This window comes from Engystomops pustulosus, chromosome 8 (assembly GCF_040894005.1).
Source record: "Engystomops pustulosus chromosome 8, aEngPut4.maternal, whole genome shotgun sequence".
In the NCBI taxonomy this organism is placed as follows: Eukaryota; Metazoa; Chordata; class Amphibia; order Anura; family Leptodactylidae; genus Engystomops; species Engystomops pustulosus.
In genome coordinates, this window is record NC_092418.1 from 64,367,043 (window position 1) to 64,384,345 (window position 17,303).

The following is a 17,303-nucleotide window of genomic DNA, read 5'->3' on the forward strand; positions in this document are numbered from 1 at the left end:
TATATTACATAATAAATACATGTAAACTATGATGATAATTATCTAAGGCTTCATTAGACAATCTGTTATATTACAAATCTTTTTATGTTGAACACCAAAAATAAAAAGCACACTCTATATATTAAAGCGTTACAAGTCATTAGTCTTGGATCCACTAAGTAGAAAAGAACATATGCCTCCGGCTGCTAGAACAACAGAAAATATACTGCAACAGCAAAAGTCATCTAACAATTTTCTTAAAGTAAACCATTTATTTCCAAGTTCATCAATAAAGCTTAAAGCTAACACTAGTCAGTGGCTCGGACAGGATGGGTAATGTCTCCCAGGTGAGAGATAAGCTTGTGCTACATTTGTGAGCTCAGTCCTGACATATGACTCTATTGAGGAATTCTCAACAATCAACACAACAGTCGTTTGGGATTCTGGTCAGGTGTACGGAGATTATTCTCATTATTAAATGTGATGTGGAACATTTTAAGCCATACAACTTTTTCATCAGAGCATTCACGCAAACACCATTCTCTATAATTAAAGACACTGCCAGGTTTACCAATCTGCAGTCAACACATACATATTTATAACTCCCACAACAGATAAGTCTAAAAGCTAATTATGGTATAAACAAATAACACACACACACACCTTTATTAGGTACACCATGCTAGTAACGGGTTGGACCCCCTTTTGCGATCAGAACTGCCTCAATTCTTCGTGGCATAGATTCAACAAGGTGCTGGAAGCATTCCTCAGAGATTTTGATCCATATTGACATCATGGCATCACACAGTTGCCGCAGATTTGTCGGCTGCACATCCATGATGCGAATCTCCCGTTCCACCACATATACACATACATACATATATACATACATACATATATTGCCAAGTCTATCATGCTTAAAACGGGTCTGGCTCCACAACTAATTGGAGTTATTTTGGCAAAAAAAACCAAAAAACTAAAAATTTATATATATACCCACCAATGATTCCCACAACAAGCTCATCAGTAGTATCATCACGCCCTACTAGTAGCGAATAGTCAATGATGAGATGACTGGAGAGGAAATGCGAGTCGCTGTGTATTGAGGCACGAAGAACAGTTTTACAGTGAGATCGGATGTACAAAGGGTTGTCACGGACCATCTTCAACAAGTTTTCATCCAGTAGCACAAGATCACAACTCTCCTTTCCAATGTCTGTTTTCACATTCCGATTTCTTAAAGACCCTTTCAGGTCAAAAACCTACAGTAACCATAAAAATAAAAAAGTAATTCATCAGAGATTTCCTTCTGTCATGATCATCACTTATACATTTAGGCTACATTCACACAATGTAGTACCGTAGTATGGTGGACATACATCAGCGTCGGGGAGAGGAGCAGGGGATGAGCGCTGCTCGTACCCCCCCCCCCCTCCATAGGAATACACAGCGCCACATTCCATAGAAAGATAGGACATGTCCCATCTTTGTACGGGCTGCGGAACGGTACAGTGCCACACGTGTGAACCATACCGCTCCCGTACGACACCGTGAGGCCACAGAAGTGTATGGGGGCTGTATATACATCCGCCGTATATATACTTCCCCATACGTTTGTGTGAATATATACTGCTTGTTACCTGTGCCATCTTACGGCCATAAAACAGATTTTCCATGACTAAGAGATCCAACTTCTTTTCCGTGTTGTTCTGAGAATTTTTGTACCCAATTCGGTAGACTCCTAGTATTTTAGCAAGGGCTGTTGGTCTCTGCAGGAATACATGTAAAAAAAGAACAATCAATCAATGTTAACAAGCAGCGATAAACATTCAGCCCCATTCACAGTACAGGAAAGTGTATTGCTAGGCAAAGAGTATTGAGATGGAAACTAAATCACAATGAATTTACTTGAAAGCAAAAACATACATTACATTTTTATTACATTTAACAGCAAGTATTGGATTACGTTCAAGGTTTTCTTTGCACTGAAAATGTGAAAGCCCTTTTCAAGGTGAAAAACACAAATATAAAGCACAATGCTATGGTGGTCAGACAAGAGATAGATATCTATATTTTTTAAAATTCGTTTCATCCCGATTCGCCAAATTTTTCAAAAAAATTTGATTCGACCCGAATCGAATCAAAATGAATCACGTTAAAAAACAGGCATTTTCTGGCTGCAGAGCGCCTGTAGGGTGTTGTAGCCATGCTTACATATGCATAGGGAGCGTGGTTTGGTCTTCAAACAATGCTGTGTTTTTGTATGACACGCACATGACAGCCGCGGCTCTTAGAATCGCTTCACTCTTCACTTCCATGTGCACTTACATAGGCCAACTTCCCCAAATAAGCGAAGCGGGAAAGTAACGTCTATGCCAGCTTAAAAGGACTGAGCTGAGGGCCAAGATACCACTATAACATCAAAGAGTGCAATCTTTTGACACTGACATCAGATGATTCCATAGATTATGAGAGAACCTGTTCTGTTAAACGCGCATAAATGGGGAAAGCCCCACAAAAGAGTGCAGAGGATGTTGGCAGTAATTTCGCATTGACGTCACTGATCATTTTGCCCTTCTTTTCACGCGTCAGTGTCCTCTTTCAATCGGTCAATAATCCATCAGTATTGCTAAAGCCAAAAACAAACAGGAGTTGATCCAGAATAGAGATGAGCAGCAAATGGGATACTTGCATGTCCTCTGTGTTCTGTATCCACTCCTGCTTTTGGCTATCAATCCTGAAGCTTTTCATCCATCTGACAGATGAAATGAAGGGGAAAACCAAACATAGTGGCAACGTCATAGAGTGATGGAGGGTGAAAACAGCATTATGGAAATCACAGGGTGCTCCAGGGAGACAGCGGTCAGTTGGCAGCAGCATGAGTAGGCTGCAGAGTGGCACAATGACAAATTATGGAGGTGGTGGAAACATGGTAGGCCACAAAGTGGCACAATGATAAGAGTGTGGAGGTGGCGGCAGCAGAAGCAGGAGCCCACAGGTGGCAGCAACAGGGATAGCCACAGAGTGGCACAATGATTTAGTGTGGAGGTGGCATCAGCAGCAGGATCCCACAGGTGGCAGCAACATGGTGGCAGTAACAGGGAAAGCCACAGAGTGGCACAATTATATAGTGTGGAGGTGGCATCAGCAGCAACAGGAGGCCACAAAGTGGCACAATGATAAGAGTGTGGAGGTGGCGACAGAAGAAGCAGCAGCAGGAGTTCACAGGTTTCAGCAACATGGTGGCAGCAACAGGGAAAGCCACAGAGTGGCGCAATGATATAGTGTGAAGGTGGCATCAGAAGCAGCAGCAGCCCGCAAAGTGGCACAATGATATAGTGTGAAGGCGGCATCAGAAGCAGCAGCAGCAGGAGCCTGCAGAGTGGCACAACGATATAGTGTGAAGGCGGCATCAGAAGCAGCAGGAGCCCACAGAGTGGCACAATCATATAGTGTGAAGGTGGCATCAGAAGCAGCAGCAGCAGGAGCCCGTAGAATGGCACCATGATATAGTGTGGAGGTGGCGGCCAATTCCAGTCCCTGGTAAAGATGGTAGGAGGCAGATGGTACAACTATCAGCAGATGTGTGGCATCAGGCGGGTGGCAGCATCAGAATAGTAGCTGAGGCAGGTAGTTAGAACCCCGACTCATTTCTCAACGTTTGGAGGAGGCGTCATGGCTGATCTCATCTGATGCATTAGGCATTGGTGAGTTGAAATCCTGGCCGATCCAAGCCTGATTCATCTTGACAAAGGTCAGTCGCTCCACATTACGGGTGGACAAGCGGGTTCTGCTGGGGTAACGATGGCCCCCGCTGCACTGAACAACCCATTCTCCCAGTGCTCCCATCCTCGCACTGCTGCCACCCTGCTGACTCACAGCCACAGTAGCGACTTGCTGCCTGCTCCGCAAGCTGACACTCTCTTCGCCCCACGATGATGAATCCCCTGCTACACCTGGCTCCCAAGTGCGATCGGCTACATCATCGTCAATTTGCGTTTCCCGGTCACTGCTACTCTCCTCACCGGTGTCAGTATGCACAGCCTGCCTACTGCAGGAAGCAGCGGAAGTCTGCTCCACCTCTTCACTGCAAAGCAGCTGCTGACTGTCCTCAAACACTTTGTCCTCGCTGAACCCAGACCACCTAGTAGCTCTCTGGCTGCGGGAAAGGAACAGGACAGAGCCTGGTTGAGGACAGGTGAGGGCTGCTGACCTGCTCCTGGGCCATGCCAACTTATTGTTGTATCAAAGGAACCCACAGACTTTTGGCTGGGGTTGTCAGATGTTATATTTGAGGAATTGGATGACCTAGTCAACCATTCAACAACCTTTGGGTTGTTGATCAACACACTGCCACTAGATGACAACGGCAGTTCTGGCCTCACAGAGTCACCCCTGCTGCGACATCCCCTTACTGTGCTGCCACCTCTGCCTGCTCCACCTGCCACCTTTCTGTCTGACATAGTGGTTTATAAACTACGTGGATTTGACATGTAAATCTGGCAGTAAACTAGAGTCCCCAAAAGGTATTGCAATGTGCATTATATAGATACCCCACAACTGACAGTGTAATTTCAGAGAAAATCACTGTATAAACTATGTGGATTTGACAAGTAAATATGGCTGTAAATTAGAGCCCCCAAAAGGTATGGCAATGTGCGTTATACAGATAACCCACAACTGACAGCTCACTACTGCAGATGCATTAATGTCAAACAGATTTCTTCCTATTCGATTTTTTCACTAAATAGAACTGCTATTTGGGGTATAGAGATCCCCCTTAAAGAACAACCAGGGTTTGGTCCACCAATCGCTACTGCAGATGCATGAAAGTCAAACAGTTTTCTTCCTATTCGATTTTGTCACTAAATAGAACTGCAATTTGGGGTATATAGAACCCCCTTAGAGAACAGCGAGGGATTGCAGCAAGAATCGCACAGTACAATAGCAGTAGCTGGACGCTACAACATGAAGTGTGAAGTGCTGAGATAGAAAATGACTGGGTTTTATAGGGCTGTGTGACATCACATAAGCCTGCCGGTCGCTGATTGGCTTACAGGTCTGCAGATGTCATCGGGGGTGTTCCTTTCTCCTTCCCAGAGTTCTCTGCACCATGTAACACGTTGTACTCGTGCCCATTTAGCAGAAACAAGAGGTGAAAAAAACCAACTTCGTTCCCGCGAATCAGCATAAACTTTGGCTTCGTGACTAATCGAATTTTTCCAGAATTTTTCCGCCTATCTCTAATATCTATATATCTCTATATAGAGATATATATCTATATCTATCTACATCTATATAGATAAATAGATAGATGGATAGATAATATATCTATCTATCTCTGACCACCTTAGCATTGTGATATAGATAAATATATTCCAAACACTCACAGGTAAGTGTCAGGTAATTCGTTGGAGAAACAATTACCCCAAATGTAACATACATAATAGCAAGCCTACACTAGTTAAATGAGTGAATGAAGGCTAAACAGGAGCCAACATAGGTCATATAACCATGTTACCTGCTATTCAAGAAAAAACTGAATGGCATGCGAAAAGGATGGAGGAAAAGATACACTTCTCTTCCTATGAGACCACTCTGAATAAACACCAGGGAAGAGGGCTGCTTTATCTCTCAAAAGATAAAAGGTCCCTAGGGAAAGCCAAAGATGCCTATAGCCAGTGAATACCTGTGGTTAATCAGGGGAAGCGCTATAGACACCTAAGTATTATATTTACAAGTACAATATTGTTTTTCTTGGGTAACAAGTCATATACTGGGGGTAGGGATTTATTCTATAATCTAGTATTACATTGCCTATACAGCCTCATCCTTATTATCATTGGGTATTATAGACTGAGGTCTCCAGGGTACAATTAGCTGAAGTGCCACAAGAATGCCTGCTACCACTTTACATACATACACTTGACCTCTATACTTTATTCTAAGAGCACCGTGGACTTACTTCTATCACTTTGAACCTTTTTACCATAATTAGTTGATTTTTACCTTCATTTGCACAGCATTAGTAATGTATGTGAAGTAATGTGGAGCAAAGTCAAGAAACGACTGAACTTCTAGGCGAGGCATCTGTTTCAAAATGAATCGATCATCTGCAGGAGAACATAAAAGTAATGTAAGTGTACTAAACAAGTATTAATAGACTGAAAAACACAGAATTTATTATACTAGTATAAATACTGACAATCTAAAGATTGAACTAGCTCAATGCACTGGTATATAGAGGAAAATCTTCTAAGATACCGTATATATTTGAGTATAAGCTGAACCTGAAAATGAGCCTGAATTTTCCACAAAAAAAAACTGTGAAAACTTATTGACTCGAGTATAAGCCCAAGGTGGGAAATGTATTGGTCACAGCCTCCACCCAGTATTAAGCTTTTCAGTCCCATGCCCCAGCAGCTAGACAGCATTTCCCCATTATAGAGGCAGCCAGCATTTCCCCATTATAGAGGCAGCCAGGTGAGTTTTGACTTTCTATTTTTTTTACTTCAGTATAAGTCTGGGTTTTACAGCACATTTTTTGTGCTAAAAAATTTGGCTTATACTTGAGTATTTACGGTCTCTCTCTCTATATTATATATATATATATATATATATATATATATATATTTTCAGGGTTTTTTTTTCATTTTTTTAAAGCATATAGCTAATTCAATTAAAGTTGATAAAAATTTACAAGACACAAAATAAATTAAAAATTGCATTTTATATTCACATTACCAGAACATTTACAATACATATAATAAACTGTCACACATTGAAATCTATACTGTAAACTATAGTTTCTATAGTGTGGCAAGTTGTATCGTTTTATTGTTATTTGGGCCACGCAAATTCACTTGAAACCTGAGCTGTCCATCAAAACGAGTCTTGGCGATCTTCATGAAAATGAGAAAAATAGCACCAAAATTTCTAAGCCTACTAACATCATAGAAAAACCATGTCATCATAAAAGAAATTCTGGAAATATTAGTGATCAAGCTATTTGGGAAGTCTTACTAAGAACATTTCAAACTTTTAAAAACATTTTAAAAATATTTCCGAAGTATTAATTTTTTTCAGAACGAAATGCCAAACTTACTTAAACTCACTTAAATTGTTCAACTAACATGAAGTACTATGTGTCATGAGTAAAACTCTAAATTACCTGGATATGTTAAAGCATTCTGAAGTTATAACCAATTATCGTGACACATCTCAGATTATAAAAAAAATCATTAAGCTGAAAACAAGTATCAGTGATAAGGTCTTAAGAGAAACCAGACACCAATACTGGCAGTCCCCAGGTTACATACAAGATAGGGTCTGTAGGTTTGTTCTTAAGTTGAATTTGTATGTAAGTCAGAACTGTATATTTTATCATTGTAATCCCAGCCAGAACTTTTTTGGTCTCTGTGACAATTGGATTTTTAAAAATGTTGGGTTGTCTTAAGAATCAGGATTAACAATAAAGCTTAATTACAGACACCTGTGATAACTGTTATAGCTGGTTATTGTAGCCTAGGACCAATTACAATTACCAATATCCAGAGGTCTGTTTGTAACTAGGGGTCGTACGTAAGTCGAGTGTTCTTAAGTAGGGGACCGCCTGTACTGCTAATACAACCATTCTAAGTTGGCCACTGTCTTGTCATCTATAAACTTGCTATAAACTTATTGGGGGATATTTATTAATCTGTCTATAACAGAATTCTAATAATACCCAATGTAGCAAGTGTTTTCAAGAAGAAACTTAAAAAAGACGTGGAAAAGTGATAGGGTGGGGATCCTGGAAAAGCAAAGTAAATCTTCTCTTTAACAGAAATGACATTGGTGATCAAAACTCTGATCAAATTAGTAGCCCAGGATCTAGAGAAAACAATGCTTAATCATTTATGTGTGTGGTGGGATTGCACCATACCCACCAGATACCTGGAACCATCACCACTACAAAGAAAAATAAATTCACACGGGACTTGCATGATTATCAGTCCGATTTGGTTTATACCTGGAGAAAAAAAAATCAAACAAACCACATAGATCGATCATAGATCTAAAAAACAGCAATAGAGTTAATACTCCTTAACATGTAATGTTCCGTTCACCAGATTACGACACTTCAGATATCAATACGGATTTTTCGGATCATAAAACTACAGGAAGTCAAGGTTACACTACAACTTTAAATGAAATTAAACAAAAAACATCAAAAAACAAAACTCCAAAAAATCTGGAAGGAACAAACAAAAAATATACAGTGTGTGCAGAATTATTAGGCAAGTTGTATTTGAGAGGATTCATTTTATTATTGAACAACAGCTATGTTCTCAATCAACCCAAAAGACAAAGGAAGCTGGAGCGGGTTTCTTTTAGTTTTGGTTATCTTGGGGGGATATCCATTTGTGCAGGTAACTATTACTGGGCAGAATTATTAAGCAATGTAATAAGAACTAAATATATACCCATCTCACTTGTTTATTTTCACAAGGTAAACCAATATAACAGAAAATGTAGAAATAAACATTTGACATTCAAAAACAAATCAGTGACCAATATAGGCACCTTTCTTCATGATGACACTCAAAAGCCTTCCATCCATAGATTCTGTCAGTTGCTTGATCTGTTTACAATCAACATTGCGTGCAGAAGCCACCACAGCCTCCCAAACACTGCTCAAAGAGGTGTACTGGTTTCCCTCCCTGAAGATCTCCCATTAGGGAGCACAGGTTCTCTCTGGGGTTCATAACAGGTGAGCAAGGGGGCCATGTCATTTTTTTTTCTTCATTTAAACCTTTACTGTCCGGCTACGCTGAGGAGTATTTGGATGCATGTGATGGTGCATTGTCTGCATGAAAATCATGTTTTTCTTGAGCAATCCAGACTTCTTCCTGTACCACTGCTTGAAAAAGTCATCTCCAAAAAACTGGAGGCAGCTTTGGGAGTTGAACTTCACTCCATCCTCAAACCCACAAGTTCATCTTTGATGATACCAACCTATACCAGTCCCCCACCTCCACCTTGCTAGCGTCTCAGTCAGAGTGGAGCTCTCTGCCCTTTACTGATCCAGCCTCGAGCCCATGAAGAGTCAACTCATTTCATCAGTCCAGAAAACCTTGGAAAAATCAGTCTTAGGCTACATTCACACGACCGTATGGAGGACGTATATACGTGCTCCATAGACGGCAATGGGCGCACGGCACCCTACCGGAGCGGTACGGTGCAGCACACGTGCGGCACCGTACCGCTCCGTAGCCGGGAAAAAGATAGGACCTCCTCCTCCTCTCGCTCACCTCCTCCTCCTCTCCCCGTACACTGCCGTTGCCCGCTACGGTATGGTACGGGCGGGCAACGGCAGTGTGAATATAGCCTTAAGATATTTCTTGGCCTAGTCTTGACTATACAGCTTGGAGTAGGATAACATATATAAAAAGGATGATGTGATCAAAATAATAATTTGCCAAATAATTCTGCACACAGTGTAGAGCAGGAAGGAAACAGCGATCCAAACAAACAATACATGAAGAGACGCAAGTAAATATTTTCAATAAAGAAAAGAACTATTCCTTCACCCATAATATGCAAAGCGATTACAGTGCTATAAATTTGTCAGCATGTATTTTAACAGCAGAACAAATCTCTGCATTATCCAAAGGATTGCATTTCATTCCTACAACTAACCTTCATCTATATGAAACCATCAAGTATGTCAACAGGTCTGTTTACACGTCTGTTAACCGTAAAGAGACATTTTGTTCACGAAAAGGATCATGATCGACCTCCCATGGATACTGTATGTACAGATGTTTATAATATAAAGGGGCCAGTCAGTTTTCTCACATGAATTAAATGGGTATTTTCGTCTCGGCATTCACATTCTGCATTAATTTATCTGCCATATTTAAACATTTCTTCAATTAGATGTTATTAAAAAAAAATGTTCATGTGTGAAGATAATTTCTCATAAATGTAGTCATATTGTCCATTAGAAAAAAGACTGACTCCTTGGAAATGACCACCTCTGCTGGACGGATTGTACAAAGAAACAAAAGGTGTTTGCATATGAAATGTCTAGGAGTTACTGCATGTCCTACAGCCGTCCTGTGGTAATGAACGCTGAAGCCAGGTGGTCAGGCAGGGCTCAATAGCGCATGTCTGGCCACTGCTGCCTAAATGTGAGGTGGTCGTATCCAAGGAGGCTATCTCGTTTCTAAGGGACAACATGGCTACATTTATGAGAAATTATCTTCACACAGGAACATTTTTTTAATGACAGAAACGTTTACATATGGCAAATGAATTTAATTAAATGTAAATGCCCAGATGGGAATACCACTTTAACTTTCAAGGAACAAACCAGCTTGTTACAATTGGTAGATTTACAAGATATACAATCAAATACAGGTCCTTCCATAACTCAGGCATCTGATTACAAAAAAAACCTCATGTGATACCACTACAGCAGTTACAAATAAACTGGAAAAACTAGTTCAGATGTGTCATTTTGGGCATCTTCAGCTTTACTGCTCAGAACTTAATACCAGAATATACCAAAACACCTATCCCCTATGTTACCAAAATAACACAATGAAGCCATTCCTCCTAACTTCAAACCGATCATCTCGGGAGTGGGCTCTTAACTGGAACACATGTCATCTTGGCTAGATTAAATCCTATAGCCATATGTGAAACATATCGGAGGTTTCATTAAAGACAGTTTTGAGGTACTTAAAACCAAAGAAAAAATTAAATGGCACAACAACTGGCGTATATGCTGGAGTATAAGAAGAGTTATTCAGCACAGAAAATGTGCTGAAAAATCCAAACTTATACTGGAGTAAAAAAAAAAAAAAAAAAAAAAAAAAAAGAAATCCAAAACTCACCTTTCCGGTGATAGAGTCACCACTGAAAACACTCTGGCCCCTCCCCTTTCCATTACGCCATCACTGCCTTGGTGAAAATCCTGCTCATAAACAATTATCAGATTATATCTTCCAGCTCTTGTAGATGCCATCACAACGTGAATAAATCATCCACACATAGTTGACTGTTTATTAAATCGATTAAATAAAGGGGACATTCTAAGGGGGTAGGTAGAGGAGTGCTTTCAATGGTGTCTCCATAACTTGGGCTGCCCACATGACTCCGGTTCCAGAAGTTGAATAGAAATAGGTACCTAAATCTAAATGTGATTTCTCAAAAAAGAAGTTTAGGGTTCTTAAATCAGCCATAGAACCTTCTATTGTCAATCTGAATTTTGTGCCTTCTGAACCATATGATGCAGATTAATAAATACACAGGGAACTTCCAAAACCTGACATACAATTATTATCCTGAAATGACCTTTAAAACAGCTATGCACCAAGATAAGCTATCTCGAAACGTAACCGATGAAAGATTAATGTAATAAAAATTTTACATCAGGCACAACATACCGAAGCACTTTCAAGATTTCCGTTAAGAACACCATTGCTCCTAGAATCACAAACAGCTTGCAAAGAACATTGATAGCATGCACATAAATTAACAAAATGCCAAGCACAAACCTGTCCAAAGAGTTAGCCGTCTCCACTTGCAGGCTACATATTCTACATTTTAATAATATTCGGCTCCTAAAAAGACTTGAGGCCATCTATCTTTATCACCACTACACAAGACCGGCTAGCGAGTAACCCAAGTTTAGGTAGTTACATTCACAGGAAAATTTCCAATAACTCCAATATGGAAGGTTTGGTAGGGGTGACCATCAAGAAACCTCATATGAATATGGTTAAAAACAATGACCTGCAAGTAGTCTAGTAATCAGAACTTTTAGAAACCTCACCTTCAGTTGCATAAAATGCAGCTCCAGACTTTCCACCTCGAGCTTGCCATGGTACACAGTGTGCTAAGGAGCGGATGAAATCTTCTTCACTGCTCCCCAAAATGACTTTACGCATTCGGTGAAACTCTCCAGCATAATAAATCCGGCAGTAAAACTTTGCATTGGCATCTGAAAACTCTGTATAAGGGAAAGAAGGGGGAATATAATTTAAAAAATAAATGAACTGCGCTTAATGGTATCTTCACAACTTCAGGGCAATATTTATCAAAGACTCAACAGCACAAATCAGAGGCTGACAATTAGATTTCTACCTCAGCTCCGCATGAGAATTAGAATCTTGTCATTTTATCTTTTCCATGCAAAATCCTGGTGAATAATGAATCATTACTGAGGGGTATTGAATATTTTGCATTTATATTCTGAATAAATCACTAGCGTATGATGAAATGAATCAGGTAGGGGATTATAAGGAAGAAAGTAATTATAAAGTCATTAAAGAGGAGATACATCTCTACCACACAAAGCAACATGAAGAGGAGGAATATGTGCAAATAGTCTTTTTTTTTTATTTTTACGTAGATTAAGGTCTTTTAATGTGTTGCAGATGATGATGGTAGTTTTTTATCGTACAGTTATGATGAGTGCGTCTGCATTTGCTTTAGCAGCTTGGGTAACTATCTCTGTTAGAGATCGGCAAAGGTTAGATAAGATCATAAGGAAGGCATCCTCGATAGTGGGCACGTCCCTTGAGAAATGGAAAGAGCCGGTACAGTGTGAAATATTGAAGAAAGTAGATAAAATCATAGACAACACCGACCACCCCATGTATGGCGTATTTCAGGCACAGCTAATTGGTTTTAGTTCACGTTTGATTGTAATGAGATGCAGGTCTGAGAGATTTAAGAAAACATTTACACCAGCTGCCCTCGAGCTGTCAAATGCTGTGCTGAAGGGTAGACCAAGTCGTGATTGTGTATTATGTATTTATAAATGTAGTGTGTAAAGTGTAATCTATCTTTTAATTGTCTGTATGTGTTTTTTTATGTTTTTTATCTTTGTCAATGGTTGTAGGGTGGTATACTGCGGATTATGACACTAAGTTCCCCTTGGGATAATAAAGTTTATTCTAAATATGAAAAGCAGCACTAAGGAGTAGAACACCGCGGGGGATTTAACATGTGCTGGCAAATCGTGCGTATGGTAACCCCAACCCAGGATGCACCAGTGAGAGGCTTCGGCCTAATCATATCTAGCGGGGGGAAACACTGCTTGTCAATTCTGTGCTAGCTCCTGCCTGTTGTTCCCGTCAGTTCCAGCACAGGCTATAGGTAGTGCGCAGGTGCAAGGCAGGGGTGCCCCAAGCTGGCCCACTCTGGCCCCCTGCATTAACCATTTAAAATCCTACACATAAGAGGGCCCTGCACCAGGAATTGCGAGCATTTCGGGGCTTGTGCATCAGCAGAAAAACTGGTGCACAAGTCCCGATTTATCTCCAATGTTGCTTAAAATACTCTAGGATTCAAGTTTTACACATAAATACTCATTTTTACCAATACCACAATATGAAGGGTGACCTAGCACTGCACTGTTACTGCAGCATAGCAACACAGGAAAACTGCAGCAGAAACACCAAATATTGAAGAGGTCTAGGAGAACACAATGGACATCTATTACCAATATGTGCTTTGTACCATTACCTGTGGTTCCAACTCAAAATTTAAACGGAAATCCTGTCAGCAGAATTTCTGATATGACCTTAAAGGGAGCCTGTCATCGGGGATCTCATTTCCACTAAAGATATGTTGTAGAAGCCCATCACACTTGCAGTGCAAAAATGCCTCTCTGCCTTTTAGAAGCATTTGCATTACATTATAATTGTGTGTTATAACTTACCTTGCACCCTGACAAAATCCTCTCTGTAGTCACAGGGGTTGGGTTTTGGTTTGGATGCATTTCAAAAAACATGTGACTTGTCTGTACTGCAGGCTGCCTCCATCTTTGTGCTTCTGTACAGCTCCCCCCCCCCCCCACTGATGTCGGCTCACCAGCCAGTGACCTCTGTTTAGGAGCAGGAGGAGCAGTACAGGAGCACAAAGGTGGGGGCCTAAAACTGAGGAATGAGTAACACAGACAATTCATATGTATTTTGAAATGCATCCAAACCAAAGCCCAACCCCTGTGACTACAAAGAGGATTTTGTCAGGGTGCAAGGTAAGTTATAACATACAATTATATTGTAATGCTAATGCTTCTAAAGAGAGGCATTTTTGCATTGCAGGTGTGATGGGCTTGTGCAACCTGTCCTTAGTGAAAATGAGGTCCCTGGTGGCAGGTTCCCTTTAATGGCAACTGTTGCAGGTACCATTATACGCAACACTAACACGTATTTACTAAGATATCTGCTGCTTCGTTTTTGAGCAACAACATTTAGAACTGGAGCCCGAGTCATGTGGGCATCTCAGTAAGGAGCAAGAGTCAGAGTCACCAGTGAAAACACTTCTGCCCCTCCCTGTCCCATAAAGCCATCACTGCCTTGGCGAAAATCCTGCTCATAATTGACATAAGTTTCTATCTTCTGGCTCTTGTAGATGTCATCACAAAGTGAATAAAGCACTGCACATGGTTTACTGTTTACTCAATGTATTGTTTATTCTGTTCAAGAGCAGAATTTCGGCTAAGGCACCGAGGACATCCAAGGGAGGCAGGTGGAGGAGTGCTTTCAATTGGTGTCTCCATAACTTGGGCTGCCCAAATGACTTCGGTGCCAGAAATTGAATAGAAATAGGTACCCAAATCTAAATGCGTTTTCTCAAAAAAGAAGCACCAAAATCTTAGTCATATATATACATGTTTGTGTTGTATATAATGAGACCTGCGGTGGCATGCCATTACCCTAGTACCTGAAATTAGGTTCCCTTTAAAATAGTAATATACATAGCCCTGTTGGTCCCTTTAGAGTTTTGTTTCTCCTATCATACTTGACATGGGAATCAAGCACTTCAATAATACAGTTTAAAAATTTAGTGTTGAAGTAACAGGCAACCTAATATCAGTATCTCACATACAGGGGTTTTTGTTAGCTTCCCAACTGCCACAACAACTCACTGCAGGGGACAAGACTGGATTGCCAAAAAGAGCCTTTCCCTCTCAAACTGCTTAGATGCCATGGGCTATACTGACCACACAGCCAGCATTCAAGAAAAAGGCAGAATTACCAGTTGTTAGGGGTAAATAAACATAGTTATTATACAGTGTTTGGAAAATCTGCTGTGTAACATAGTAACCTTCTGGCTAATTAGCATAATTTTATAAAAGTTTATCTTAAAAGAAAGAAAGCCGGTGATAACAGATATAATTAGATTACCACAGCCTTTGGTCCAGGACATACCTGCATTCTGACCTCTGTCCACTGATTTTCCATGTGAACACTTCTGCTGGGCTTGTGTTACCTGGTTCTGCCCAATTCCATTAATATTGGATTGAAATAATGGATATCTGAACACTGGTGTGAGCTGGGACTTCGTTATTCGGGGATTCGAGTTGGTAGAAACTGGTGTTAATAATTTCCCAATTTGCACCAGTGAGGAGAATTAACTGGTTTCATTCACTTTTCATTAAAAGGCTTTATATAAAAGGATTTATCCTGATCCTCGGCTTTCCTTATAGTTGTCGAGATTGGAGCTGGGTCGGCATCGGAATACTCCGGGTGTCAGCCAACATTCCAGAGTAACATGCGTTGTCAGAGTGGGCTCTGATTGCGGGTGTTTAACCTATTAAATGCCACGGTCAGGGTATTAGCCTGAACTGGCAATCTATATACTGTAGAGTAGGGGGCTGGCCAGCTATCTACTGGCTGGTGGCTGTGAACAATGCATTTCCCACCCTCGGCTTATACTCGAGTCAAAAGTTTTTCCCTGTTGTTTTTGTTTAAATTAGGTTCCTCAGCTTATTTTAAATTATATAAGGTACAACATGTTAGGAAAAAAAAAATCTCAGAACCGCTTTGATAAGTAACAGTGTTCAAAAGTTATAACCATATAAAGCGACGCAAGTCAGAATACAAAAATGGGGCTGAGCCTACCACTAGCAAACCTACCACCACGGATCTACTTATAAAAGGTAGATCGGGTGGTAGGTGCACCTATAGGATGTGAGGATAGCCCTTTTAAGGGCTAATCCTTACATCCCTGCAGTCTTTTAATAACTTTTATTTGGCGAATATGCAGATTTACTTAAGATAGTCTGCCCATGCGCAGTACCTCCGGCTTTGGAGCATTGACCGTGCAGACTCATAATTAATAGCTTAAAGGAAACCTACCACCATGAATCTACGTATTAACCCCTTCCCACCGCAGCCCTTTTTTGTTTTTGTGTTTTCATTTTTCACTCCCCACCTTCAAAAATCTATAACTTTTTTATTTTTCCCATGTACAGAGCTGTGTTATGGCTTATTTTCTGCTAAACAAATTGCACTTCAAAATGGTGGTATTAAATATTTCATGCCGTGTACTGGGAAGGGGTTAGACGCAGTGAAAAAAGGTTATTATATTTTGATAGATCAGGCATTTTCGGATGTGTCGATGCCTAATGTGTAGTAATGAATAGGTTAACCCGAAGCAGCCTCGGATCTTCTCAAGACCCGAGGCTGTCATGGCAACGTGGAGTGACGTCGCTGGTACTTCTCTTATTTTTATTAACCACTCCAGGTTGATTGTGGGTCTGCTGCCCTATACTTAAAAGTATGGGAGATGCTTCCATAACAAGGCCCTCATGAAGCCAACAAAATAGAGCCATTAGAAACAAGCTCAATCCTGAGATCTGAGTGACATAAATGCCCTTTATTAACTTTGAATTCACTAATGTGCATCATCATAATGGGTTTTCTTAAACAGTTAACCTCTTTGATAGCATTAAAGTAATCAATAAAGGCAACAATAAAATCCTTAGAGGAAAAACTACCAAGAGAGAATAATGACATTACATTCTCTAGGATGATGGAAATGGGGTTAAGTCTGAATTGAACAAGGTCAAAGCCAATTTTCCTCAATTGAAGTGTGAAATGAAAGGACACAAGGGCAAAGCTAAGATAGGTGAAATATATTATAGAAAATTATTAATTACAATATCTGATGAAATCCTTCAGTGCAAGCAAATAAACCAATAAACAGGCTATATGTGTAATTTATATGAGGCTGGTGTGAAGTTATCTGCTAATGATTAGTCATGCATACCGAGAGACAGTATTTCATCTATGGAAGGCCTTACAGCCACAGGTGCCCTATTTCCACTGCAGATTTCCAATTTTGTCACACAAGATAAAATCCAGGACGACTTCAGCATAATACATTTGGGGAGATGGATTAACGTGTGGGTTTTTAGACCAGTGCAGTGTAGAACTAGACAGTTCTCTTCTGCGCCAGATTATTCTGCGACTGCCGCTGGACGACTACCATCTGCGCCTGCCGCTGGACGACTACCATCTGCGCCTGCCGCTGGACGA

At 40.5% G+C, this 17,303-nt stretch overlaps 1 protein-coding gene across 4 annotated transcripts in view; it reads right to left on the minus strand.

The window, feature by feature from the left end:
- Positions 1-17,303, minus strand: part of PIKFYVE (phosphoinositide kinase, FYVE-type zinc finger containing) — a 125,618-nt gene that overhangs the window by 8,826 nt on the left and 99,489 nt on the right. For all 4 annotated transcript variants that reach the window (XM_072121005.1, XM_072121002.1, XM_072121003.1 and 1 more), the window contains 4 exons: positions 11,804-11,980; positions 5,989-6,092; positions 1,620-1,748; positions 980-1,241 (listed from right to left, as the gene is read on the minus strand). In XM_072121005.1, the coding sequence (XP_071977106.1) occupies positions 980-1,241; positions 1,620-1,748; positions 5,989-6,092; positions 11,804-11,980 (672 nt within the window). The remainder of the gene's footprint in view (positions 1-979; positions 1,242-1,619; positions 1,749-5,988; positions 6,093-11,803; positions 11,981-17,303) is intronic.